The following is a 27,899-nucleotide window of genomic DNA, read 5'->3' as shown; positions in this document are numbered from 1 at the left end:
TGTGATTTTTCCAAAGTTTGAGTAAAGGGTTGTTTTGATAAATGTTGATATTAAATAAGCTAAATTTGATATTATAGATCAAGAAGAGCGAAATTCGGGAGTAGATCGGGAAAAGAAAAAGTAAAGGACTAAATTGTAAACTTTAGTCACATTTTGTATCGAGGTAAGTTTACAGTAAATAAATGCAATATTATTTTATTTTACATTATTATTGTCAATTTCCAGCATTTATATATTTATGTTATGAAACTATTTAAAGTCGAATTTAAGGTGAAGTGATAGAGGAAAAGTGTTAGAAAGCCCCGGTTGAACCCTAGGAATGTTAGGATATTAGGGTTGACAGGACAGAACAGAAATGAGCCATGTAAGTCCATATTAGAAATATGGCTTTGGAGACAGGATTGAGCCATGTAAGTCCATATTATATGTGGCATTGGAGACAGGAATAATTCATGTAAGTCTATGTCAAAGACATGGCATTGGCAGGGTATTGATAGACAGGAATGACCCTAGTATCCTTAGTATTTCGAGTGGTTCAATTGGTCAAAATACGAGTTAAATTACAGTGAATTAACAGCAAAGAAAAATTATATTATATTTATGAAAAAGGAAAGGTCAGGTAAGAAAGAAGGTAAGGGAATAAAGAAGAAGATAGAAATTGAGAAGTAAAGAAATTTATGATGTTAGATGATATTATGCATAATTATCCATTATGTTGAATGTTGTGATTTATTTGCTTGTAAGCTTACTAAGCCTAGTGCTTAATCTCTTTATTTTCTTCTTCTTATAGTACTTATCTAGCCACTTGGGGATCGAAGGAAACGTCGGAGGCCGATCACACTATCAAAGAAATAACTCGGTATAATTAGACGTTTTGTTTTGTGTATGGAATGTATAGAAACTTAGCTACTTTTGGTATAATATGAACAATGAATGATGTGTAAATACTTGCTAGTGATTAGCTAATAAAAATGGCCGATGATATGCATGTTTATTAATATGTATGATTGAATGGTGATTATCACATAAAAATTATGAAAAATGTGAAAGTAACCTAAAAACAGATTCAAGTAACAGAAATGACGTAACTTTGAAAAATCACTAAAAATTGTAGAAACATAGTTTGAAGATGAATAATATATTAAATTAAATCTTATTATGTCTATTTTCTTATGGAATAAGAAAAACAGGTAAAGGTATTATATTATATGATATATCTGAGTTTTAGTGAAACAGGGTCAGAGCGATTTCTAGATCCCCTGTTTCAACTTTGGAAATTCACCATAAATTGTACAAAACTAATTAGAAGGTTTACTTTATATGGTTATAATCCTTGTTGAGTCTAGTTTTAAGAGAAACAAATGTCTTAGTGATATGAATTTTGTACAGGAAGAAACATGGTTCGTAGTAAGAAGAGGTTAGTGCAGTCGAGTTTTGAAACAAGGGAAACTTTAACTAATAAACTGTACTAATTGGCCAAGTCAAAAATCTATGAAAAAAATTAGTAGATAGATATATGAGTCTAGTTTCAGGAAAAATTTACGGATCTTAATTTTGAGTTTTGGAACTCAAGATATGAATTTTTAGGCGACTACGACGCAGAATGGCAGCACATTCCGAAAAGCTTAAATAAACAATTTAAAACTATTTAAGTGATAGATTAAGTTTAGTAATGCCTCGTGCTCGATTCTGGCAACAGTCTCGAGTAAGGAGTGTTACAAAAAAAAATATTTTTTTGACAAAAAGTAGAAGTAGAAAATGATAACTTTTACTTAAAAGTATTTTTAAGAAATAATGTTAACTGATCATTTGTCTGATATGATATGATTTTTATCCGAACATTCAAACTATTTTTTTAAATGTGTAGCTAAGAATTTCTATTGGAATATAAAATCACGAACAATCTAAATTTTAATAAATCTAGAATAATATTGTTTTAACATGTAGCTAATATTTGTCAATAAATTTTTGGTTGAAATAATTGAAACTCTACTATTTTCAACCCTTAAATTTGAATCTTAATTATGTAAATTATTCGTAATTAATTACAGTGTTAATAATTATTGATTTGGATATATTTTGAATTTGAATAAACAAATTTTCTTCTCAACTCTCAATAAGCTAGATTTAGATAAACTGAAAAGCCATTTTCACTTTTTTAAAATATAAAATAAGAAAAAATATTGTAACATCAATAATATTTATCATTAAATAATTTAAATTAAATCACATATTCACATTAGAAAAAAAAATTAATAAATGTTGAAAAGGTAAAGTATATTGTATGTATTTTTAAGAAGAGAATATAAAATAAATATTTAAAGATGATATTATTAAGAGAAGTAATTATGAATTAAAAAAATAATTATTATAGATGGTAAAAGGAAGTTGTAAAAAGAAAATTAGAAAAAGGAAATTTTTTTGGAATAGATGGACCAGCTAAGCCCGAGGCTCAGGTGTGGTTAGTGGAGGATTTGAAGGGATACGAAGGAGAGAAGAGGACAAGAGTAAGGACAAGAATCCGTGGAGATTTAATTATAAAAGGGGCCCTTTGATTGGCTCATTTGTCATCTTCTGTCAAACCAATCCAACGAATCACCCTCTGTCCTTTCTCTTTCTCTGTTTCTGTGCTTTTTGCCCTCTTTTTTTTTCTTATTTATTATCACCAATCCATTTTAATCAAATCTAACTTATAAAGTACATCCAATGTCTCCTTTTTTACCCTTTTTTATACAAGTATATGAATTTTAAGTTATTTTATTTTGAGAAAAAAAAGTGGTATGTAATTGGATTTATTTTATTAAAAGTTTGATATCTTATATTATTTAAGGATAAATTATACATATAATTATTTACTTATTAAAAGTTTTTATTTTAAGCATTTAAAATAAAAATTTGCAATTTAATTACCGAAATTACATAGTTTGATCATTTTGATTATTCACAAAAATAAAAATTCGCTATAATAATAAATTTAACCCTCAATTTTTATATATTTAGCAATTACTCTCTTGTTTTACCTTAGATCTACAAGGTTTATTGAATCTTTCCCCTAGAGTTTGGATGAAATTGAAAACATTTTTAATTTTTGAGAGTTATTTTTAATAATTATAATTAAATTGATATAATATGTAAAAATTGAAGTCTAAATTTATTATTTTACTGATTTTTTTAACAAACATGTCAACTTGTTGTTTATAATTTTAATAGGAAATGACTAAAATGATCGAACTGTATAATGTGAGTGCTTAAATTGTAAGCCTTTTTATTTTAAGTACCTAAAATCACATTTTTTATAGTTAGAGGACTATCTATATAATTTGCCCATTATTTAAACAATTCTATGTAAACTATTGTCATATTTAAAAGATAATGATATGATCGATATCAATTAAAAAATTAAACACAAATTCTGTATCACTAAATAATATTCTTTCCTTTACTTCAAGAAAAAGATATAATCAACATAAAAATCATTTTCAAAAGTCATTTTCAATAAATAAAAAAAAAACTCAGGACTTATTTGAATGAGTTCTTCCCACTTAAATAGACAGTTTGACACACGTGAATGAGAAAAGGAACAAAAATTGAAAATTTAAAGACTTTTGAATAACGCTAGACAAAGAAAAAGGACTTATTTGAATGAGATGAAAGAATAGAGAGATTAATTGTCCAAATATGTAAAAGTTTCATGACATTATTAAGTTTTTATATTATGTGAAATAAATTTTAAAATTTAAAAGAAATATTCTATTTCCATTTAAGTGCGACAAAAGGAACTATCCACCCATAATTTATCCTTTAACCTTACAAAATTATAATTATTTTGGATTTAATTTAAATAAAGGAGACAATGGGTAGGCAATTGATTATGGGGACTTAGGCGTGGAAAGAAATAGAATAAAGAATAGGCCATGTCGGTGGAAAATAAATAAAAATTATTTTTTAAAAAAGGTCTCTTCACATATATATTTTTTAAAATTTTAATCCTTTAAATTCGATAAATATTTATAGATATCCATATTTTCCCAGAGAAAGAACTTTCGTTCTCAACATTGAAAAAGCTCGAACGATTGCCGATTCGAAGACAGCTTTCGTTATTTGAAAAAAAAAATAATAATAATAATAATAATCTTATAAGAATCAAATATAAACATAAAAATCTTTTATTTGTTTTTTTTTTCTTTTGAATGAATCGCGACTATATTCTGATTAAGGTTCTTCCCAAATTTTAGCTTTCTTTTTTTAAAGCTTTGATTTGATTAGAGGAATTGTTTCCAAGTTACAGAGAAGTTGAAGATTTTAATGAAGCTAAGCTTTCATTGACTAAAGAGGGGAAAGCGAGTTGACTCAACGTTGGAACTCGGTGCTGCTAAAGGTAACTTTGATTCCGTTCCTCTTTTTTTGTTTTTGTTGTTTGGTTGCTGAGAAAGTTACTCAAAAGAAAAGCCTTGAACTAAACGAAATGATTTTCTTGTTTGGTTTTGGTTTTAATTGAAATGAAACGGAAATTAAGTCGAATAAAAAGGCGAGGTTTCAATTAAGATCAGTAATTTGATTCTAGGTTTTAGTTTCAGTGGAAGAATAAAATTGAAGTGGATATATACGATTCGAATTCTTAGCTTTAGCTTCCTTTTCAATCTTTTTATGGATTGTTTCGAAAATGGCATATTTGAATACAAATTGCTATGTTGCAGGTCAATTGGGATTTTGCTTTAAACAGAATATTTAAAAATCGAAGGATATTTGGTCAAGATGGGTAAAAGTCAATGAAAACTACTTGGATGAAGCTTGTTTGTGAAGCTGAGTGTACACATTCTAACCATACAAAAAGTTTGTAGAACCTAGGTTTCTTCATTGATTTGTGCTGTTTGAAGAGATCCATTGAGGTATTGGGATGGGCTGTGGGTGTTCAAAACTATCTGTATGTTGTTGGACGTTGGATCAGAATGGATCAATTCCTGAAGCTGCTAATGTTGGTAAGTATGAATAGTAAAATTGGTTATTGATTAGGATTATGATTATGCTAATAGAGGCTGATTTTAATACCAAATTATGTTGTTTTATAGAAAATGAGGGCAAGGGTGAAGTTGATGGTTTGCCTGCATTCCGTGAATACTCAATTGACACACTCAAGACAGCTACATCTGGATTTTCTGTGGAGAATATAGTTTCAGAACATGGTGAGAAGGCTCCTAATGTAGTTTACAAGGGCAAGTTGGAAAATCAAAGGTGGATTGCTGTTAAACGATTTAATAGGTCTGCATGGCCTGATGCTCGGCAATTCTTGGTAAGAAAATGTTGAATGCATAGCATGTTCCTTCCTAGATTTCATTACAGTCATGCCCTAGTTCTCATCTCTAAACGATTCAAGAATAGAGGAAAAGGAGAAGTCTCTATAGCATTAGACATTGAGCTTATGAAGTTAAGTTCATTGAGAATTTCTGCCTTCTTGGAGGGATTTGTCTCTTTAAGTTCAGATGCTGGTATGTTTTATGCATGTTTTGCATGTAATGACTCTTATTTCTAACCTTCATGACTAACTTTTTCTAACTCAAGTCTATCTCTTCCCACTATCATTAATTTATCATGTAAAATTGCTGTGAACATAGTGATTTTCTAGATCGCAATATAAAATTCATTGCTTCTAACTTCAGCTTCTATAACTTTAGGAAGAGGCAAGAGCTGTTGGCCAGCTTCGGAACCACAGATTGGCAAATTTACTTGGTTGTTGCTGTGAAGGTGATGAGAGGTTACTTGTCGCAGAATTTATGACTAATGATACACTGGCAAAACACTTATTCCATTGTAAGTTCATGTTTGGCTCTATTGCTTCAGCTATAGTATTTGGTTTATATTTTTTTTTTCTCTCTCCCTTCAAACAGCTGCCTTATTTGGTTGAAATAAATCTATAACTTGTCAGCATCAGTTGAAATATGGTTCTTTTCTAGTCAATAGTTTCTAATTGTATCATCTTTTTTATATCTGGATCATTTGTCAAAGGGAAGATTATTTCAGACTCATGTTTATAGTTGAACTTATGATTTTCAGGGGAAGCACAACCAATGAAATGGGCAATGCGATTAAGGGTTGCTTTGCATCTTGCAGAAGCTCTAGAGTACTGCACCAGCAAAGGACGTGCCCTATATCATGACCTAAATGCATATAGAATTGTTTTCGATGATGTATGTTACTTAAAATTCTTTTTTTCTTCTTTGGTTAGAAATTAGTGTAACTTAATTAGTTATTATGCATGTTTATTTCAGGAGGGCAACCCTAGACTTTCATGCTTTGGACTAATGAAGAACAGTAGAGATGGAAAAAGTTACAGCACAAACTTGGCATTTACTCCTCCAGAGTATTTGAGGACAGGTGCTTATCTACTTTAATAAAATAATAAGCTTCTTTATGTGCATGCTAATATTTTATTTACTAGCAACATGTTTGAATATTCCATATATGTATTTATGGACTTGGCTGTTCCATGAAGTAAACCCGGTTAGGACTTTGTTAATCAAGCTGTTAAATAAGACTTTTACCTGAATTTTTTTTTCGTACTTATTTGGTTTTTTCTAGTTGTGTAATCTAACATCACTTTATGCAATATGTCATATGGTGGTGGCTTACATAGAATTTTCCTTTTCATTGTTCATGCTAGTGTTTTTCATTTAGGGAATTATTCGCTGATTTATATTAAAAAGCAGATTTGAAGAAGGTATCATTTCTTAAGGAGATACTGTGTAAAGGTCTGCTTAGAGATGCTTTTCATACTAGAGTATAGATATGTGTTGATGCTTTTAACTCTCTCCTCCGGGGTTGTGTGGCTCTATGAACTTTGTTGGAACACTGTATCTACATCTGGTTTTATGGTAGTAATATCATATCAGTCACTTATCCTTTTGGACTCCAGTATTCTAAATATTTCTCGTGTCTGCAGGAAGAGTAACACCAGAAAGTGTAATTTATAGTTTTGGCACCCTTCTACTTGATCTTCTCAGTGGAAAACATATTCCTCCAAGTCACGTAAGTATAGTGGCATTTGATGCAATGGACTTCTTGAACAATACTTGTTTCCTTATACCATCTATCTACGAACTTGTCATTTGTCCAACATGTAGGAGGTATCATGTCTTTTATTTTGTATCTATTTTAAACATGTTTTGTGATTGAGGATTATGCTTGTCAATTTTAGGATCATATGTTAGTTTTGAGTGTTTTCATTTAGAGATACGACTTGATCTATGGTTCTGGTTTTTCTGGATCATTGTTAAGATTCAAGATGGAACCTATTAATGGCACCACATAAGCTGGTCCTGTCAAGGTGCATATATTTTTTGATGGAATGAAATTTATAAGCAATTCTTTCTGGTGTTACTATTGTTTTGAGAGTTCAATCTAATGGGAATGGCACTTTGTGCTTGCCAAAATAAATATTTATAGCAGCAATTGTGTTGCTTGTTTCTCCATATTAGGACAGTGTAGTTATGCTAACTGCGGTGCACCTAATTTTTACGTGCATCACTTTGTTCAGGCTCTGGACCTTATACGTGACAGGAACATTCAGATGCTGACAGATTCTTGTTTGGAAGGGCAATTTTCAAATGATGATGGGACCGAGTTAGTACGTTTAGCATCACGATGTTTACAATATGAGCCCCGCGAACGGCCAAACCCAAAGTCATTAGTTTCTGCAATAATTCCTCTTCAGAGGGATGCTGAGGTTGTTTGCCTTTTATTTCTCAAGTAACTTCATTTTATTTTTTCCAAATATACACTTTCTAAAATCACTTGTCCATATACAGCTGCCATAGAAAGTGATATTCTGTTCTCAAGCTTTGCTTTTCTTAATAGGAATTGTAGTTTCTTTTGGTTTGCCTGTTTGGTCTTTGAGAGAGACAATTCCTCATTCTATAACTTGTATGTGTTTATGTTTTTCATTGTTCATTCCATACAAGCAAGATAGATGCATTTGGTCATCCTGATATATACTATCATACCAACTCCAAATAGACGTGGATGCCATTTTATGTGAAGATTAATAAGGTCTTTATCTGTTTTAAGGTTAAATAATACTTTTCCACTAATGAGAAGTTCCTTGTCTGTCAATTAATTTTGAAGGTTCCTTCTCATGTATTAATGGGCATACATGCTGGTGCTGATGCTGTACCGCTATCACCGCTTGGGGAATCCTGTGTAAGAATGGATTTGACTGCCATTCATGAGGTCTTAGAAAACCTTGGATATAAAGATGATGAGGGTACTGCTACTGAGGTTCGTTTCTCATCTGAAATGTGAATGTTTTTTTTTTCTTCTTTTCCGTATATTTTTGGCCTTCAAACTTTTGATAAATTAAAGCTTGGCCAGTGGGAGTTACCTCTCCCTGGGAGGTACAAGGTCCAAGATTCAAATCCCCATTTCAGCCTTGGGCTTATTTAAATTCAACAGAGGCAAATCTGAGGGCACGTAGGCAGGGCCTTGGCCCCCTTAAAATGGAAAATTTTCAATTCTGTCCTCTTATAAATAAAGAAATTATAAAATAATATATAGTAAAATTGCACTTTGCCCCCCATAAAAATGAAAAAATTCTGTTAAGTCCCTTCAAAAATGATGAAATCATAAATTAATGCATGATAAACTTGTATTTTGATTTCTTGAAAATTTATAATAAAATTCTGGCCCCTGTAAAAAATATTTTTAGATTCGGCCTTGGTCTTCAATCTTGTTTCTAGTTAGTTGTCAGAATTCAGAAGATCAGATTTTCTTTATGTTAATTTGTGGTTGCTATGGCAAGGATACCAACTTTTCTCTATATCATTTTTACTGATAAATTGTCAACATAACCATGTTCTCTTAAAGTGCTTTAACACGATTTGACTTTGAACATTTTGATCCTTCTCTTTTGTTGGTTTGGGGTGGTCAATGCACGATATTGAATCAAGATCAGTCTACACCTGTTTTTCATGCGGGTGGTTGGGCCAAGAGTTGTTATTGTCAATGGCATGGAATTAGTGGTTCAAGTTTTCTTTTTGCTTATTTCAGCTGTGTGCAGTGTGTGCGTTTCTCACTGTGATTTTATGGCTTGCAGCTTTCATTCCAAATGTGGACAAACCAGATGCAAGAAACATTGACATCGAAGAAAAAGGGTGATGTTGCTTTTAGGCATAAAGATTTTACTGCTGCCATTGAATGCTATTCCCAGGTTAGAATTTGTTTGCTGTTCTTCTCTTGAGTGTCAAAACATTTTACCCACCAAGTCTTCTTGCTAATTTTGTCTTTGGAGGCAGATTGAGGTTAGCCAGAGCTGCTTTTGCCCAGTACTTTTTACGACCTTGCAACTTTTCTGCTGCCACTTTCTTATTAATTTTATCATCATTCGGACCAAAAAAGTATCTAGAATCATGTTATTTCCATTAGTGTCCTAAAACTGATCGAGAAGTAATTTTTGGGAAATTGTTGGTGTTGGTACTTTTTAGGTCATGATGATTCTAAAATGCGTAACCGTTTTGTAAATAACGACATTCAAAAGTAGATCGTTGACCTAATAGTTTGTACATTCATGTCACAGTTCATTGATGTTGGAACCATGGTTTCCCCAACTGTTTATGCTCGACGTAGTTTGTCGTATCTCATGAGTGACATGCCCCAAGAAGCCCTGAATGATGCCATGCAAGCACAAATAGTATCCCCAGTTTGGCATATTGCATCCTACTTGCAAGCTGCTGCTCTATTTGCCCTAGGAAAGAATGACGAGGCACAGACATCTCTCAGGGAGGGTACTGAGCTTGAAAATAAAAAGAATGCAACTTCTTGACAACAATGATCAAAGCTCAAATAAGTCACCTCTCCAATCGACCGGACAATGACCATCCATTAAAAAGGCTCTCAAATTATTGCAGGTAAGAAAGTGAACATTTTCTTAAACCTCAAAAGAAACCCATGCAATATGAAGGACACGTAATGTCGATCATCTCTGTGCACGAACTGGTTTGGTTCAGTTCGGTTCAGGTCATAGTCAAGCTTGAAACATTTGTTTTACAAGATCCTGGATGTAGGTTGGTTTTGGTGTGAGTTGGACAGGGGGCTTTGGGGCAACTCCATAAATCTGCCCTTGTTTTCACTCTTGCTTACATTTCCCAATACAATGATCTTTGGAGTAATAAATAGGGAAACATTTTATATCTATCTATTTATCTATATATATTATAATATTTGTAGAGAAAAGCGTGAATAGAAGTTTTTTCATGCTTGTAATTTATGTACAGTACCCAATGATTATGGCTGCTCATCTGGAGAGGAAACTGATTGTTTTTGTATGTTTATTATTTTTATTAGAAGATTGGATTACTTTCTGGCGGAGCCTATTTATTTTTTGTATTACATGATTTTTATTTTTTTATAAATATCATTACCAACTTGTATTTTCATCTTCTGTCCCAAGACAAGCATGAAATCTGCATCATATATATAAATGGAATTGGATGAAAAATCGAATCGTTCATTACGCGGTGATTGAAGGAATATTATTGCATTTGCTTTTTTGATAAAAATACATAATATTTAATAAATAATTCATAGTATATTCGTGTTTAAATTATTTATATATTTAAATATAATTGATAAAAAAAAAGGAACTACAAAATATAAGAGCATACAATCTAATTGTATGTAAAGGAAAAAAAAAGGTTTGGAGCTTCAAATATGGCTAATTGGACTAATCTTTGCTAAATAATTGGAATTCTTTCACTTCAAAAGATTAGAGGCTTTGGTTCACCCTCTAATTTACCAGTACACGACCAAAGCATGTAGCGTTGACAATGGCATCATAAATGGAAACCCTATGCATTCAGTCAAAGCATCATTTATTCCTCCAACAAAATCACATAAAAGAAAAAGAAAAAAAAAAGCATTCGGTAGTAGGAAGTTTTTGAAGTCTAAAGATGATCCAAAGTTCCTTAGCGAATTACAACGAAAGATGTTGCATGAAATCACTAAGATTTTAAGAATTTGATTCCCTACTCAAAAAGAGCCCTGAAAATATATAAAATCCCTCAGTAGAGGAGTTCTTCGAAAACAGGGTCAACAGATTGTCCCCACTTCCCATGATACAATTCCAAAAGCTTCTCAGCTGGTGTTACACCTGCCACAAATTTTATGCAACTTTAAATTCCAATATAGCCAACTCAAGAAACTAACATAAGCCCATATTACTCCGGCAATTATTTACTTGATTTTGCAATATTGTGCACGTGCAAGTAGTGTGCTAAATTTCACAAGTTTTTGACAAACAGAAATGATACACAACCCCTCGATGGAGGTACGTACCTGTACGAACCACCTCTGCCACCTCATTCAAGAACCCGGATTCCTTGAAGCCCCTTCTTTCCAAACCATCCTATATGATAATTAATCGAGTTTTAAAATAAAACCTAACATAGCAGCAGCAAAAAATGGCAATGCCTGATTATAGAAAAAAATGTCCTATGATACCTTGGCCAACTTTAGAACATCTTCCGCAATGTGCCACAATAACCCATCTCGAAATGGCGTCTTAAGACCAGTCTTTGGAACCTACTAAACAAATCTTTGAACTTAGATTTCTAGTCTTAGCACTACAGGACTTTTCAACTACAAAAGTGACATGTAATCCATTTGCTAGTTAAGTGCTTCAATTACCTTGTTTCTCAACATTTCTCTTTCTTCACATGTCCAATCCGCTGTCATGTCTAGAATACTCTGGAGCGAGACCTCATCATATAACAAACCTACCTGAAAACCAAAAGAAGCTTAAAATGAGGAACCTTTGTATTGTAATTTCGCATTCACACAACTTGAGTAAGAAGATTATGAATGATCAGAAAGATAAAAATGTAAAAAGTCATATTAATACAGGAATTGAATATAAACTGTTGAATCAAAATTACAACACAAGAAACTTGGCCTTTAAGGTCAGCTACATGGCTGTAATATCAATGTTGAAAAAGTGATGCTCGAGAACTTGTGATGAAGTCATAATTATTCAAGTTCAGTCGCCTAGCCTTGATTGTTTTTTCAACTTATATAATGCTGTCAAAAACACTAATTCATTTGAAAGTACTACTAATTAATTCACAATATAAGGATTGTGCATAAGCACATAAAAAAGGCCAATTACCCAAAATGCAGGCAGAGCACATAACCTCCTCCAAGGCCCTCCATCAGCTCCCCTCATCTCCAAGTACCTCTTCAGTCGAACCTGAATGGAAAGAATCAGGCAGCTTAAATAACATAAAATCATAGGAAAAATACAAAGTTTACCAAATCATTGTCTAATTAAGCAAATATACCTCCGGAAATATAGTTGTCAAATGATTTTCCCAATCATTAAGATTTGGTAGTTCACCAGGAATACATGGAAGTTTTCCAGCCATAAAATCCTAAAACATGAAAGTGTTATTAAGAAGGAACCAAAAAAAAAAAAAGAAAGAAAGAAAGAAAAGAAAGGTAAAAATTTATCAAGATTTTAAGGAAAAGAATGTGGAGTAATATAGCAGCGTGAATACATGAGTGAAAAAGAATGACAACAGAAGAAGCTTCAAATTACAAGACTATATCAAGGATAGAAGGAAACCCTGAATGTCATTCCAGTGCAGTCAATGTACTTCTTTTTCTGATAAACAAAATACATTGGAACATCAAGAGCATAGTCAACATACTGCTCAAACCTGCAGCACACAGATAAAATACCATCACAAAATTCTATAGACAAAAGAAGGGATGATTTACCACAAACAGATCCGAAGTTTAACAGTGAATGCAACACAAAGCAAAGCCTACCCAAAGGAGTCATCAAAAACAAATGGAAGCATGCCTGTCCGGTCCTTATCAGTATCAGTCCAGATTTGACTGTTCCAATTCATTTTTTATAGAAAAATCAGTAAATGGGTGAACACAGAGAATAAGAAAATAAATGACATTATAGTAAAAGTTTTCAAAACCTTCTCATGCTAAGGTAACCGTTTGGCTTTCCTTCAGTAAAAGGGGAATTTGCAAATAAAGCTGTTGCTATCTGTTTCATTTGCTTCACTAGTTAGAAGAAAAGCAAAGCAAAGATTTTCAGAGGAAGACAAAGTATTAATGTTCTCACAGGTTGCAGAGCAAGACCAGCACGAAATTTCCTAATCATGTCAGCTTCTGAACTGAAGTCCAGATTAACCTATTACAGAAAATCATACAGGAAAAAAGTTGAAAGGATGCTTCAGAAAGGCTGGATAATTGGAAATGTAAATTTTACTTACCTGAACTGTACATGTCCTGAACATCATATCAAGACCAAGTGAGCCAACTTTAGGCATGTAATTTCTCATTATCTCATATCTTCCCTGAGCAAAAGTATTGTGTCAGCCTATTAGAATAAAATGATAGGATGACAAAATTGCAATAGAAAAGATCAAGTATCACAAAGGTGAAAAAATATGAGGAAAAGCACATATTGTTTAATACATCCATCAAACGATTTGTGATTTTCTACTTCTTATTCAATTTAAAACCATAAAGAATAGTCAGTTATACCTTAGGCATGACAGGAATGTCCTTTAGTCCCAGTTTGGGCTGGAAGCCAATCCCTAAGAATCCAATTCCCATTTCTTCTGCAACAGCTTTAACCTAGTAGTGGATAACAGTGGCATGATATATTCTTAAGTGAAACTGGTAAGGTTAAGAGTACTTGAACAAAGAAATTAACAAATGAGAATCAAGATTAGATAATACTTTTGAAGTGATTACTTTCTGACAGGTTTGAAGTGTTTCCACATTGTAATTTAGATGATTTAGATAACATACAAAGCACATTGTCTTTAGAGGGTATGAGTCTTGACCTTGTAATTAGCAGGGAATTTTTTATAGATGCTACGTCTGCATGCGAGTTCTTAAGCATGTAGAAGTTGTTCAAAAGGTTGCATGCATCTGACTATTCTTTTCTCTTTAACTAACCTGATAGAGGTGTGAATTGACCTCGGCACATGTTTGATGCAGAGTTTCAAGAGGTGCACCACTGAGCTCAAACTGCCCTCCAGGTTCCAATGATATGCTTTGCTTCCCCTAACCACAAAAAGATATGAAATAAAAATATGTTACTATAATTTTTGTATAACATGTAATATATTAGTAAATTTGGAAAACTACATGAAATTGTATAGGAGACACTGTATCAAAGAATATAAACTAAAGCTAATTTTTGGTTGGCCTGGAATCTTTTCTCCAAAAGCTTTGTTTTTTTCTAAAGTCTAAGACCCGTGCAAAAAATTCCCTAGACAAACAAGATGAAAACAAGAATGATTTAACATGTAATGCAAAGTCTCTTCCTAAATAATTGCAAAGCATTGCCATTCCTAGCATAATGAAGCACCATAAGTAAAGAGAATTCGTTTACCTGTTTAAGTCCTATAATTTTATCACCTTCCATTACTTTCTCCCAATCAAATCTCTCTGAAATACCATTAAGCAATTCTGCTATTTGTTCATATTTCATAGGCCGCAGAGTTTTTATCTCAAAACCAAACTTTTCATGCTCTGTACCTATCCTGAGTAAACCAAATACTTGCATTAGTGAACAAGTAAAAATATAGAAAGAGGACCAATTTGCTAATGGAAAGATTTAAACTAGAACTGGATCCAATATAAATACTAAAATACACATCAAGGACCAGATATGGCTAGCTATTGACATCAAGAAATTATAAAGGCAGCAAAAGATTCTTAAAATATCATGTGTGAGACTGGTACTATATTAGACAAGTCGAAAAACATAAAATGGACAAGATAAAATGTACTTTAATCAAAACAAAACAAAGACGGGGAACTCTTACCTCCATTTTTCCTTAGACTTACATCCAGATGCAAGGTATCCAACAAGATCCTGTTTCGTCAATGGTTCTGTAGCAATCAAAGCATCCTCTGTGGGAGGGCTTGCTGCAACAATCACACCATTCCTTCTTTTGCTTCGAAATCCCACAGTTTCTAGAGGAAAGAACGGCGCTACCCTGGCATTTTTGCATGATAAAGAAGAAAAATTGACCCATTTTTCCTTCATTATAGGAGCCTCAGCATTGTTTACCACACCAAAAGCCACATTCTGCCCGGTTCTACCCCGTGTTATATCACTACCGATGCAATAAGATGAGCCTGCCTTAGAAACAAGCGCCATCAATCTGCCCCCTTAAAACACACAATAACAGAAGCCTCTCAGTTTACAAATCATAGAACCATAAATTTCCGTTATCAACATCCACGAGATATTCAAGCATTGAACATTGCTTCTCACAGAAATGCAAAGTCTAATTTCAACTAGCAATTCTAATTTCAAAACTAACTGCAATTAGTAAAAGACCTAAACTGAAATTTCTTCGTTAAAACTTGTATCAGGTAGTACTAACCACAACAAAAAGGTTTTCTCAAATCTATAATCTCTAATAACAACCACACAAACACTGAAAAAAAGGAATGCAGCTTCAATTCCGAATCAAATTCACTGCAAATTAAAACAAAAAAAAAGAATCAAAGAAGAATTAAAACAGATTAAGTGAGCCTTTCGAAGTGAACGACGCCTAATTTAAGTCAAAATACAAATCTAAACCAAGTTAAAAAGAACAAAAAAAAGATTAAAACGAGTTAAGATTATCACCTTGGCTGTCTCGGAGCGATTCAAATCAAAATTCTAGGGTTTAATTTTCAGTGAAATGGAAAAGATGGATGCAGATGGGGATGATGACTCCAAATATAAAACTTCTGAAATGGAAAAGAATCAAAAAAAGTTTTATCGTTGTTTTTATTCTCAATTTTTTTTTTATAGGGAGAGGTGGGGATTAAATACTGCGGCACCACATTCTTTCTTTATAGTCCACTTGTCCTTGCTATTGACACGTCGGATATTCCCCCCTGATGCTTTCCTTTTTCGCATTTGCAATCCCTTTTGCACGTCTTTATTATGTAATATCTTTAAAAATTATTTGGGGAAATCAAGGTAGACGGGTAAGAGAGAATTGTATTTTATCTCTTTATAAAAAATAATTAATCCTTATATATTAAAAAAAATTGTGAAAATTAACTCTATCTAATCATTTAGATTTTTTTTTGTAAGAAATGTGAAATTAAAGGAGAGTATGATTAGTTAAAAACATCATAAAGGCCCTTATATTAAGAGTCTAATTTATATTTTATTCTTTAACTCAAAAAATAAGTAAATTAATTTTTAGATTTTAAATAAAAAAGCATGATGGTTCTTTTGTTAGAAGTCTCATCCATCTCTATTTTTAAATAATGACATGACTGATGAAGTAGTCGAATATCGATATATTGTGTGCCACGTATATTTTATGTTGACATGACACATTTTATCACATTAATAATATTTAAAAATTAAAATTTTAAAAATAATTATTTAAATAAAAACAATAGATTCATCCTAGACATTATTTTTAAATAATTATAAAAACATTATATAAATTATTTAAAAACTATTAAATTTATAAGAAATTATTAACAACAACATTTAAAACGAATTTAGATAAATAATTGTCCAAGTTCATCTAGATTCAAATGAGCCTAGACAAGTATTTATCTAGTTTTATTCAGAAGTTGTTTCTTAAATAATTATATATAAATATAAAAGATTATTTAAAAGTTATTAAAAATGGTAAGAAACTAGTAAAGTAGGACTCATCAACTTAATTAACTAAAAAGATATATATATATGGATATATTTGAATTATTAAACATGCTAAATATGTGTATATATATTATAATTTTAAAAAATTAGTTCCTATTTATAATTTAGTATAATTCTTAATATTTTTTTATATTTTTATAATTATTTAAGAAATTATTTTAGAATTAGCTTAGATAACGCACAATCATTTTGGACATTGTTTTTAATAAATTTAATAATTTTATTTTTTTAAATAATTCCATACATTTTTATATATTTTTTTTGAGAAACAGAATTAGGATAATCATTTGTCTGAGTTCATTCTTAACATCGCCTTTTAAATAATTACAAAAAATATATATTCTTTTATGATTTTTTAAAATATGGTCAAGTTAGCATCAGGTATCATGGCACGCCATATGTTAGTATTTGGTTCTTCCATCCACCACGTCAACATTTAATAGTAGAAATAAATAGAATTTTTAATAGAAAAAGTTAATTTGTCCTCTTTTTTTTAAATAGAGAAAGTAAAATGCAACCCAAATCATTATATAAGTGACTTCATGGTACTTTTATTTAATCTTACTCATCATTTAATTTAATTCCACGTCAGTTACATAAAGAAAATTTCAAAAAAATCCAAATCATCACTTAACAACACATATGGATGACTTTTCTAACGGACAATTTACTTTTTTTTAACTTATATTGACTAATTTGTCTTAATACAATAGCTTCTATCGTACTTTCACCCACACTAGTATAATTAATCACTAACTATTCCTATGTTATGATAAATGAATTTAATTTTTTAGGTATATGAATTTATTATTTGGTGTATTATATAAGAATATATTTAGATGAAGAATTTTAAAATATTAGAGATATCTAAAATGTTATCATTTTCAATTTCATCTATTCAAATTAATGATTTTAAAAACAATCAATATAAAAAATATTCAATATGAATTTGATTAGATTTGTTAAAATATATAAATATTTTTAATATAATAAAATTTTAAAAATATTAGAATTAAATAAAAATTATTTTTAAGCTTTTATTTTATAATTGGATCATGTGTATTAAATTAAATAAAAATTAAAAAATGTTTTTAGATGAGATTTGAAAAAAAAAATTGATTTACTCTTTAAATTCTTTGCAAAATTTGAAATTCTACTATCTTTACTAAAAACAAATATTTCTCTGTTTAGAATTTTAAAAATCTTGTTACAAATAAAATTCATTTACAAAATCTATCATCCAAATATACCCTAAATATTAGTTTTTCATACAAAACTAATTAAAAACAGGGAAAGGATTGTATGAAACAGTGACGTCACGTTATCTGTATCCCTTTCCAATAGTTTTATGCCACATTAGTACTCTTATCCTGAATTTCAAGATTTTATCCTGAAAAAATTCAAATCCAAATTAAAATACTAAAATTCAGGATAAAATCTTGAAATTTAGGATAAAAATACTGATGTGGTATAAAACTATTGGAAAAGGATACAACTGACGTGGCGTCACTGTTTCATACAATCCTTTCTCTTAAAAATAATAATTAAGCTTTAAAATGTTAAAAAAATAAAAATAAAAAATATAATTTATATTCACTGTTTTTATATATACATTAGAAACTCTATCAAAAGAATATATATTTTACATTCATCACTTTTATATATACATTAGAAATTCTATCGTAGGAGTATGCTTGTGGAAACCACACATTTAGAATACAAATTTGTGTTTCAAAATGACATACAACATATAATGAAGTGTATGGTCTGAAACTAATTAATAACAATAATATATGAAATATATATAACATTAAAATAAAAAATAGATTAAATTGTAAGTAAATGAATACCACTAATGATGTTGTCATCAATCCTTAGTTGATATCGAGTAAATCTATAAGACCACCTCAATCAACAATTGTGTTAATATTATAAATTTTATCACACGCGTATTTGTATGGAAACTACCGATTTAAAACACATACGTGTGTTTAAAAATAACATATAATAAGTAATAAAACATATGAGTTGAAACTAATTAATCATAACAACACGTGAAATATGTATGACATTAAAATAAAAAATATATACAACATAAAAGTAATTTCCCTAACTGAGTTTGGGATTCCGTTAATATGCAGTACTAACTTAGTAAAGGACTTTATAGATGGTATAGAAGTATAGATTTATAATTAATAGAGATCATAAATTGTGCATAATAAAATTAAAACGTATGAAAAATATCATAATAGAATTTTGGTGAGATAAATTTAAGGTTTTACTAGCTCAATTGGCACGGGTTCAAATCACATCATATGCATATTTTTATTTTAAATGCGAAGAGATTTAAAATATTTTCTTTAACTAAGTTGAGGCTCGATTGATGGGTGATGCCAACTTAATAAATGGCTTTATAAATAGTATAGATATATAATTTATGGAGGTAATAAAGTGTATATAATAAAATTAAAAAATATATATACAAATATAAACAAAGGTTTTGGTTGAGTGGTAAAAATAATATTTTGTTATTGCAATTACGAAAGAATATTTTTCTAATTTTTCTAATCGAGTTGGTGCTCACGAGTTAGAGTGGGTTCAAGTTCCACCATAAGCATCTTTTTTTAAACAAAATGATATTTTTCTAATTTCTCTAATCAAGTTGGTGCCCGATTGACTTGTGATACCAACTCAATTTAGGGCTTAAATAATAGTATAGATATATACATATAAATGATATAATATTGTGAATAATTTGCATGACTATGTTGGTAATTTACAACTATTATCATTTTAGTACTAATTAAAGTGTTTTTTTTTCATTTTATATTCCTTAAAAAGAATATTATAATTAATCACTTTCAAATTCATTTATAGACTAGTCAAACCTTGGTTCAATGCTAAGGTTAAGATTTTAATAACTTTAAAATTTTAGTTTGGAGTCCCATTTTTATAAACATACAAGGTCTTTTCAGATTTAATTTTATTAGTTAGTTAAATTAGTTATTCTATTTTTTTTAAATCAACTTGTTTCAAAAACAGTCCAGCAATTATTAAAGTCATCCACAAAATGACAATAAACATTGAGGTAGTGGATGATGTAATGGTCACTTGAGAACAAGGGCGAAGCTAGGGGAATTAGTATGGGTCCGGTCCCTCTAAAATATAAAAATATTATTTAGGTTTTTAAATTTTTTTAAAAATTTTAAATTAGTAAAAGTAAAATCGTACTTTAACCCTCTAAAATTATAAAAATTAAATTTAATTATTTATAAATTATAAATATATAAACTATAAAAAATTAAAATTTCATCTAACTCCCCTAAAAAATTGTTCTAGTTTCACCTCTGCTTGAGAAGTAGAAATAATAATTATAAATCATAAAATAAAGTTGAATCACATTTTAATAATCAGGACAATGACACGATGAAAAAAACAATTAATAGTAGTAAAAGAAATTAAATGTGATTAAATTATTATTACGCAGGCCCTAATGTTGCAGTTGTCAATACAAGAAGATTCCAACAAGTAAATATGATTAAATTATTTTGCAGCCTCTGATGTTATGGGTATTACGACAATAATAATTTCATTATATTAGCCGATGATTATTATTATTTTTTTTGTTGGTAGTTGTTTGTATATATTATATTTTTTAACTCCTTTAATTAATAATTCAAAGTGGCATATGATTCGTATCAAATTTGTTGGGTATCGCCATCATTCTTATAATCATTTTGAATGGGAGGCTAGGAATCAATTTTCCTTTTAAATTATATTAAAAGAGAGTACTAACGTGGCATATAACATTTGAATATTTAATGCATAATAATATATTTAATTTTTAATGTTTATCTTTTTTGTTTTTGTTTTTTTGTTTTTTAAAATTAATTTTAATTTTTTTAAATAAGTCAAATTTGATTATTAATCTTTCAAAAAAAGAACTGTATTATTGTTGTTTATTCAACAGAAATATTTATTAAAACATTAAATTTTTTATATGACAGTTAATTCACGGCAATTACAAATTTTTATGAACTTTATAGTTTTTAATATTTTTATATATTTAAAATTATTTATTGTGTTACATCAACATGAAATACATGTAGGTTATTTCACTAATATCATTAAAAAACAATATTTTATTTAATATTTTTGTTTAAAAAATAATTTAACTCTTTTTAAAAGATTAATGACTAAATTTAATTAAAAAATTCAAATTCACTATGCTTTTAATTATTTAAATAAACATAAATTAGGAAATATTCAAACCACTAATAACATAGTGCGCAAATATTAAATGTGTGCTTTGAAATTAGATTGGTATTGTTATCGGAAGTTTTAAAATTATAAAAAATATATATAATTCAAAAATTTTAAGAGTTTAGAATTATTATGAAAAAAAAATATTAATTATAAAAATTAGGATGATTTCTATAAACTAGTTGTTTTCCCAACCTAGATTTCTCAAAATGAAACATTTTGGGAAATTAATTTTGGATTTTTTTTTCCTTTTTAAATGTAATGGTTGGTACCTATAATTTCTTTTCAACATGTATAAACTTACATTTTCTTACACCGACAAAAATGCATATGCTAATCAAATTAAATCTCAACCGATTAAATTTAAAATTTTAAATGCTAATTATTTTAAACCTCATTGAGGTTAGGGTTAAATTTATATGATTGATCTTACTGCTTACAAGTGATAAAAATTCTCTACAGTTATATTCTGATGGAACAGTCAATGTGGGCTCGAGGAAGCTGTTGCATGAGAAGTGTTGAAGGATCATCATGGCCAATGAATTCTTGGGTTTAATAAAGGGCTGGGATGTTGTTTTGTATTCAATGTTGAGTTATGAGTTATTCTTAAACGACTTAATTGTTATCCATAACATACAATGAGATAAAGTGTCAATTTAGACAGATAACATAGAGGTTATTCAGTCTATTAAAAAACCATTCTCATTCGACACGTATCATAAAAACTAATCTCATCACAAAATTGACTTTCGGCGAAAAAAATGGATGCAGTTAATTGCAAAACATCTACCAAACATTAGTAGTCTAATGCGATTATTTTGATGGTTATCTTTTAAAACTTTTTAAATTACACACATTAATAATGTTGCCACCCAAGTTAAATGAATCTATACATTTATTTATTAACCATTCAATGAACCTGAAATTAGCGGAGGGTGAGGAGGTTCTGTTAAATACAACTAGCTGAATTTATTTCATTCGGTTAAATTGTACGTCTGTTGTTTATTTAATTCAATTAAGTTTACATGTAGTATTGTGGTCCATAAATCGATTAAAGTATTAATAAACCAAACCAAATACATTATGTTACATTTTACAAATAACAAATTGTCGCATCAAAATCCTAATCAATATATTAACATGGTTACATGAATGGAGTACAAAAATTACTTATTTAACTCTATATCGAAATCACAAAGCTAAAAAATAACCAGACAATTATTATTCGACTAATTGTGATTCTCTAGAGCTATGATATTTAGTTTATTAATTTATTTTATATTCTTTTTTATTTTTTAATATATCTATTGGAGTGAGTTTAATAACTAATTCTCTACTTTCTATAAATTCATTAATTAATCCTAATAAACTTAATTTTTTATGAAAATAGAATTTAGATTCTAATAAATATTATTTTTTATTAAAAAAACTATCTTATGACAGTAATAATAAAATATAACATATACAAATACATATTGACAATAAAATAAGTTTATAGCATAAATTTAATATATTACAAACAGTGAAAAAATTTTAAAAAAAATACTCACAATATAAAAAGAACTGCAAATTTTGGAAGAGATAGGTGTGGGAGAATATTTGTGACTAGTATATTTTAAAGGAAAGAGTTATGAAGATATAAAATTTGGAGTAAAATTGAAAGAAAATTGAAAGGGAGTAAATTTTGATTGAATTTTAAATATTGAAGAAAATGAGAACATAGAAATTTTAGTCTAATTTAGGAGTGTAAATGAGACACTAATGCTTGCAAGCTATTTGAGTTCGGTTCGAAAAAAAATTCAAACTCAATTTGATAGGTATTGAACCAAGCTCGAGCTATTGATCAAGCAGAATCCGAGCTTAGTAATATGCGAGCTTTATCAAGCTTTCATTTTTTTATATTATTAAATTATGTTATTACCCTTAATAGATATTATTAACCCTAAGCTTAATTATCAAGTTGAGCTCGAGTATGAAAATTGGCAAACAAGCTTAATCTAGCTCGAACTTGAGTAACTCGATTATACCTCGAGTCGAGCTTTAATACAAAAATCAGTAAATGAACTTAATTAAGCTTGAACTTGAGTAACTTGATTATATCTTTGGCTTGAAAACAAATGTTTGATCGAGCTCGAACCGAGTATTGAGCTTCGAATGTCGAGTCGAGCTCAAGCTTTAAAACTATTTTTTTCAAATTATTATTTTTCCTAAAATTTATATGTATTAACATTTTTATATTCCTTTTCATTTTCTTAATTTATTTTTTTAGAACTTTTCAATATTTTTTTTGCATAAAAATATTTTTTAAAATTATTTAAATTTTCTAGAGTTTATACACGCACATATTAGTTTTTCACTTTTCTTTTTGTATTTTTCTAAAGTTTAACTAAAAATTTTCATTATATATATCTTCTATATTTGATTTTTTCTTTTATTTTTTTATAATTTCTATATTTTTTGAATCTTTAGAAATAATATTGATATATTTAAAAAAAATTTACAATATCATTTTAAAAATTCAAAATTCTAGATATTTTTATTTTTAAAATTTATATATAGAAATTAGTAAGAAAGTTATGTTTGGGGTTGAGAATGCTATGTAGTGGTGCGTTCTAATTGACTCATATGTCAACTGAATTTTTAACACTCATAAAACCGAACCAATTACCAAAATATAACTTTTGTATTTTGGTACTTAGTTTAAGTAAGAAGAAAATTATCAAAATGAAAAGATAATATAATTTAAGCCATAAAAAACAACCACATTGTAATAACAAAGTCAAGTACTACAACAAAGAAAAATGTTCTCAACAATTTTATGGGTAAATTAGAAAAAAATGCCATTTTTAAAAATTAATTAGAGATTTAAGTCTTTTTTTCAAAGTTAATAAAGGAGTTATTAATTAAAAATATTTTTAACATAATCATATATAATATATTTTATTATATAATTACGTATTTATTATTTTATTTATATAAACAAAAAAGTTATTAATTAAAAAAATGAATTAAAAAATTTTGAAAACAATATATTTATTAATTAAAAATTAAAAAAAAGTTTAAAACAACACAAATGAAAATACAAATGTGAGTAAGAGATGAATCAAATCCAAAATTTAAGGACAAAACCACTAACATTTAATCATCTAACCAAATAAGTCAGTGTGTCATGTTATTAAAGAAAACACGTTCTTTTAGAACGTATTTTCAAACATGTCAACAGAGAACGCTTCATGCAGGACACGTTTTTTATTTCTCTTTTCAAAATCGATCTATTTCCTTAAATTTAAGCGAAAAAAAAGCTTAAATCCATAATTAACTTTTAAAAACACTTCTTCTTTTTTTTCTTCTAATTTGCCCCAATTTTATTAAGTTACAATAATTAGATTTATGATTCAAACGTTAACTTTTGTCTAAAAAGTTGCATAGCCTAAGTTTCAACTAGGAGCATATATATATATATTTTTAAAATTATTCGAGTAAATCTTAAAATAGATTTTTAAAAAATCGATTATAATAGCTTTTTTACTTTTAATTTTTTAATTAATATTAAAAAAATCTCAATTCCACTTAATCTCAAATAATAATACAATAAATTTAAAGAGATATATGAAATTCAAATTATTTTTTCTAATAAAAAATAAGTCTTTTTTTATACTTGACATGTATTAAAAAGTTAAAACTTATCGAACTCAAATCAAATTTCGATTTTTAAATATTAAAATTAACTAAGAAATGGACTTAGATTGAATCTTGTATATCCGAAGATCGGAATACATCCTCTAAATATTCAATTATAAAATATTGGTAAATATATATTTTAGTATTTAAATTTGACTTTAAAATTCAATTTGATAGCTAAACTTTTTTTATCCAATTAAATACTTGAATTTAATATTTTGATTCAAATTAATACCTAAATATGATTTTATAGTTCAAATTAATTCAAATAAATTATTTTTTTATAAGTAATAATTTAAATAAAAAATTTAATTAATATATCAATTAAAAAAATTAAATTTAAGTATTTAATTGAAAAAAGAAAATTTAAATACGAAATTAAACAAGTACCAAAATGTATGTTTAACCTAATTCATGATTAAGTAGAGAAAGAGTGATGTAACAAATTAACTTTTAGATTAGGTGTGAAACACAAAATCAAGATGTAATTCCGTGCACGTTTCTTACTGTTGGCGGCGGGCGAAAAATAGACGCTCGCAATCCTATACATTCAATCCACATCGTTGGAAACGAGGCTCCACGCAACGTTTTCTACTTATTCAAATTTCATAATGATTTATTTTACCATTCAATATTTAATTTTTAATATTTTTATATTTTTTTAGTTTTTAAAATTTATATTATTTATTAAATCATTTTAAAATATAAAATTAATGTCAATTAATTTTATTAACATTATTAACATGATAGTCCATATGTATGCCATATTAGTAATTAATATTTTTTTTAAACTTTAATAATTTTTATGAAAAAATTAATTAATTATTGACATGCTACAAACATTAATTTTTTTTATTCATTTTGAGATGAGTTGATAAATAAGCAAATTTAAAGTCTTAAAAAGTAAAAAAAAATCAAAGAGGTAAAATGACTCCTTTTATAAAATTAGAAGACCACCATCAATAACCATCTAGGATAAGTTTATTTATGATTTTGGAATTTAGATCGCTTTATTTATTCTATTTCCTCCTTACTTTTATTTATAATATTTTATTTTTTTGTATAATAGTATTTATTGAATAAATTTAGAATTAGAATACCTCAATGAAGTTAACATTACTTGCTTTAAGCTTTCTTTTTTGGTCGAAATCAAGGTATCCACCCTTAATAACAATGATTAATCCCTTTGTCGCGAGTGTTCTCTAAAGAGATAAATAGATAGCTATGAAATGTATGATCGAACCCCAGACCTTGAAATGTAATTCATTCCTATTGGTAAAGGACTATCGACTTTATGATTAAAGAATAAGATAATTAACCACCACAACATATCTCATGGTTGCTTAAACTTTTTTATGTGTATATCTGCACATTATAAGGCAATGATGCCTCATAAATTACAAGTGTAACACCTCATTACTTATTACATTAGTTAATAAGAATCGATTGCTTTCTTGTAAAATCAGCTCATCCTTATTTGGTATTAATAATTAATCTAATATATTAATTAAAGTGAGCGAAAAGATTAACATCTCTTCATTAAATCTTAAACTAAACCTTTAACAATAAGCTTTTTGTTTTATGTTTGTTAATGCTTTTCACTCTCTCCGAGAACTTGCAACATCCCTGGACATGGGAATGCCCTTTCTGCTATGATGGTGACATGCAACACAGTTACTGTAAAAAGATAAAACCTCGATTATTGAGTGTGGAACATTCCTGCAGAGTACAGCACCCCACCCAGTGTAGAGTGAAGACAGCCCACCCTTTCTCATAATCCCAACCAACGCTTTCCTGCATCAACAGATTTTAAGCTTTCTTGAGAGACAAAACATTTTTCCCGTGTATTTGGAGGATCCTTGGAAGTGATATCCATGTGTCCGAATCAAATAAACGTAAACATATTAATCTTCTGATGTTAAAAATTGTAGTGGGAAGGTATTCCCAGCAATTTTGATAGTGTATGCCAACTTGACCTGCTGCTTTATACGCTCTCTAGGCGTAAAAATAATAGAAATAGCGACGCTTACACTGCCACCAGACATGCAATGGGCTAAAGAATGATACTTTTGCAAGAAACATATTATAAATTTTTAATCTGTAGATTTAGGTTCAGCTTTTTACAGAAATCGTAAACATTGACTTATTAATACTATCAAGTACATATGCAGTTACCTTAGGGAAAAGAGGAAGCAAAGTCCCTTTGACTGATTCATATGAGAAAGTATAAAGAGCAGATATTGGAGCTGAAGATACAATATCGCTGCCAATGCCACGATATAATCCAGTTAAACCTGCAAGTATCAAATAATCATAACGGAGAAAGCAAGCAAGTCGAGACCGTAATTTCACCAATAAAAAATCAGGACAGTCGGTGTCAGTCACGTCTATTAAGAGCAAGTCCGGTATTTTCTCTGGTGGGAGTTTTATCTACAAAATCCTGATCAATGACAATACTTAATCCTGGTATAGAAAGAATATACTACCAATATAAAACATTGACTTGTGGTCCGCAAGACAGGACTGAATGAGTGTCTTAAGTGTATCAACTGGATGTAAGGAAAGGCTCACAAATATTCCAGCAAAAGCCCCTGAAATAGTACGTGTATTTGATTTTGGCATACTAGGTGTATTTGATGCGTATCTAATTTGTAGGGTACCACCATGGTTGAGGGCTTGGAATTAATTAAACGTGTAGTAAGTATGACGGTTAAGTTTAAAAGAAAAGACAGAAATGAGGTACCTCAAACCAATCAAATGGTATCTTTTTCCCAAGTTTTCGTTTTCATTCTTTAAATATTTTCTTTTCAAATATGTTTTAAATTGTCTTATTCAAATAATAAAGATAATTTTTTTCTTGACGAAAGTTATTATAAAATTGACAATTTTAAAATTTTTTATCTCCGTTTATGCTTGTTGCGATAGAATAATTATTTGTCGTCGTAATTCACTCATAGAATGATTAAATTTATTGACTAAAAAAACAACCTAAAATTATAAAAACACAAGGAAAAAACAACATTTTTCACAAAAATTCAAAAATGAGTTTTTCATATTATACACAAATTAGCAGATGTAAATATGTAGTATAATCAAAATAATACAATATAATTTTTACCCAAAAAATTGAAGACACTTAAATATAACAATCTTTTCCGAGCTTATATTTAACTATTACACGCTTTCATTTCATTTGTGCAAAAGAAATTTTGAAATTTAAATATAATATTTTTATCATCAAATTTTTAATATT

At 28.8% G+C, this 27,899-nt stretch overlaps 3 protein-coding genes across 6 annotated transcripts; 1 reads left to right on the top strand and 2 right to left on the bottom strand.

Moving 5' to 3' along the window:
* The first annotated feature begins 3,983 nt into the window (after window positions 1-3,983).
* On the top strand, window positions 3,984-10,349 carry LOC107896481 (serine/threonine-protein kinase BSK8). The gene is made up of 11 exons (XM_016821664.2): window positions 3,984-4,378; window positions 4,698-4,979; window positions 5,070-5,290; window positions 5,673-5,808; window positions 6,052-6,185; window positions 6,267-6,372; window positions 6,938-7,023; window positions 7,532-7,720; window positions 8,119-8,271; window positions 9,086-9,199; window positions 9,566-10,349. The coding sequence occupies exons 2-11, from the start codon at window positions 4,898-4,900 to the stop codon at window positions 9,809-9,811; spliced, it is 1,467 nt and encodes a 488-aa protein (XP_016677153.2). The 5' UTR covers window positions 3,984-4,378; window positions 4,698-4,897; the 3' UTR covers window positions 9,812-10,349.
* Window positions 10,350-10,842: 493 nt separating this feature from the next.
* Window positions 10,843-15,834, bottom strand: LOC107896479 (glutamate--cysteine ligase, chloroplastic). 4 transcript variants are annotated; one of them, XM_016821662.2, is made up of 17 exons: window positions 15,659-15,834; window positions 15,411-15,505; window positions 14,844-15,192; window positions 14,408-14,558; window positions 13,969-14,076; window positions 13,549-13,641; window positions 13,275-13,358; window positions 13,124-13,192; window positions 12,975-13,045; window positions 12,814-12,882; window positions 12,608-12,701; window positions 12,324-12,413; window positions 12,152-12,232; window positions 11,674-11,766; window positions 11,488-11,568; window positions 11,323-11,392; window positions 10,843-11,137 (listed from the first exon to the last, which is right to left on the bottom strand). In XM_016821662.2, the coding sequence occupies exons 3-17, from the start codon at window positions 15,179-15,181 to the stop codon at window positions 11,049-11,051; spliced, it is 1,581 nt and encodes a 526-aa protein (XP_016677151.2). In that variant the 5' UTR covers window positions 15,182-15,192; window positions 15,411-15,505; window positions 15,659-15,834; the 3' UTR covers window positions 10,843-11,048. The 4 variants fall into 4 exon arrangements, 3 of the variants coding, with proteins under 3 accessions (XP_016677151.2, XP_016677150.2, XP_016677152.2); XM_016821661.2 differs by lacking the exon at window positions 15,411-15,505 and having other exon boundaries at window positions 15,659-15,817; XM_016821663.2 differs by lacking the exon at window positions 15,411-15,505 and having other exon boundaries at window positions 14,844-15,185; window positions 15,659-15,805.
* Window positions 15,835-26,244: 10,410 nt separating this feature from the next.
* On the bottom strand, window positions 26,245-27,268 carry LOC107895459 (S-adenosylmethionine carrier 1, chloroplastic/mitochondrial-like). Its single transcript, XM_016820736.1, has 4 exons — window positions 27,133-27,268; window positions 26,822-26,940; window positions 26,618-26,712; window positions 26,245-26,440 (listed from the first exon to the last, which is right to left on the bottom strand). Exons 1-4 carry the CDS (start codon window positions 27,266-27,268, stop codon window positions 26,245-26,247), a joined length of 546 nt encoding a protein of 181 aa, XP_016676225.1.
* Window positions 27,269-27,899: the final 631 nt, after the last annotated feature.

This window comes from Gossypium hirsutum, chromosome A09 (assembly GCF_007990345.1).
Source record: "Gossypium hirsutum isolate 1008001.06 chromosome A09, Gossypium_hirsutum_v2.1, whole genome shotgun sequence".
Classification (NCBI taxonomy): Eukaryota; Viridiplantae; Streptophyta; class Magnoliopsida; order Malvales; family Malvaceae; genus Gossypium; species Gossypium hirsutum.
The sequence above is the reverse complement of the archived record's forward strand: the minus strand, read 5'-3'. Positions and strand labels throughout refer to the sequence as shown.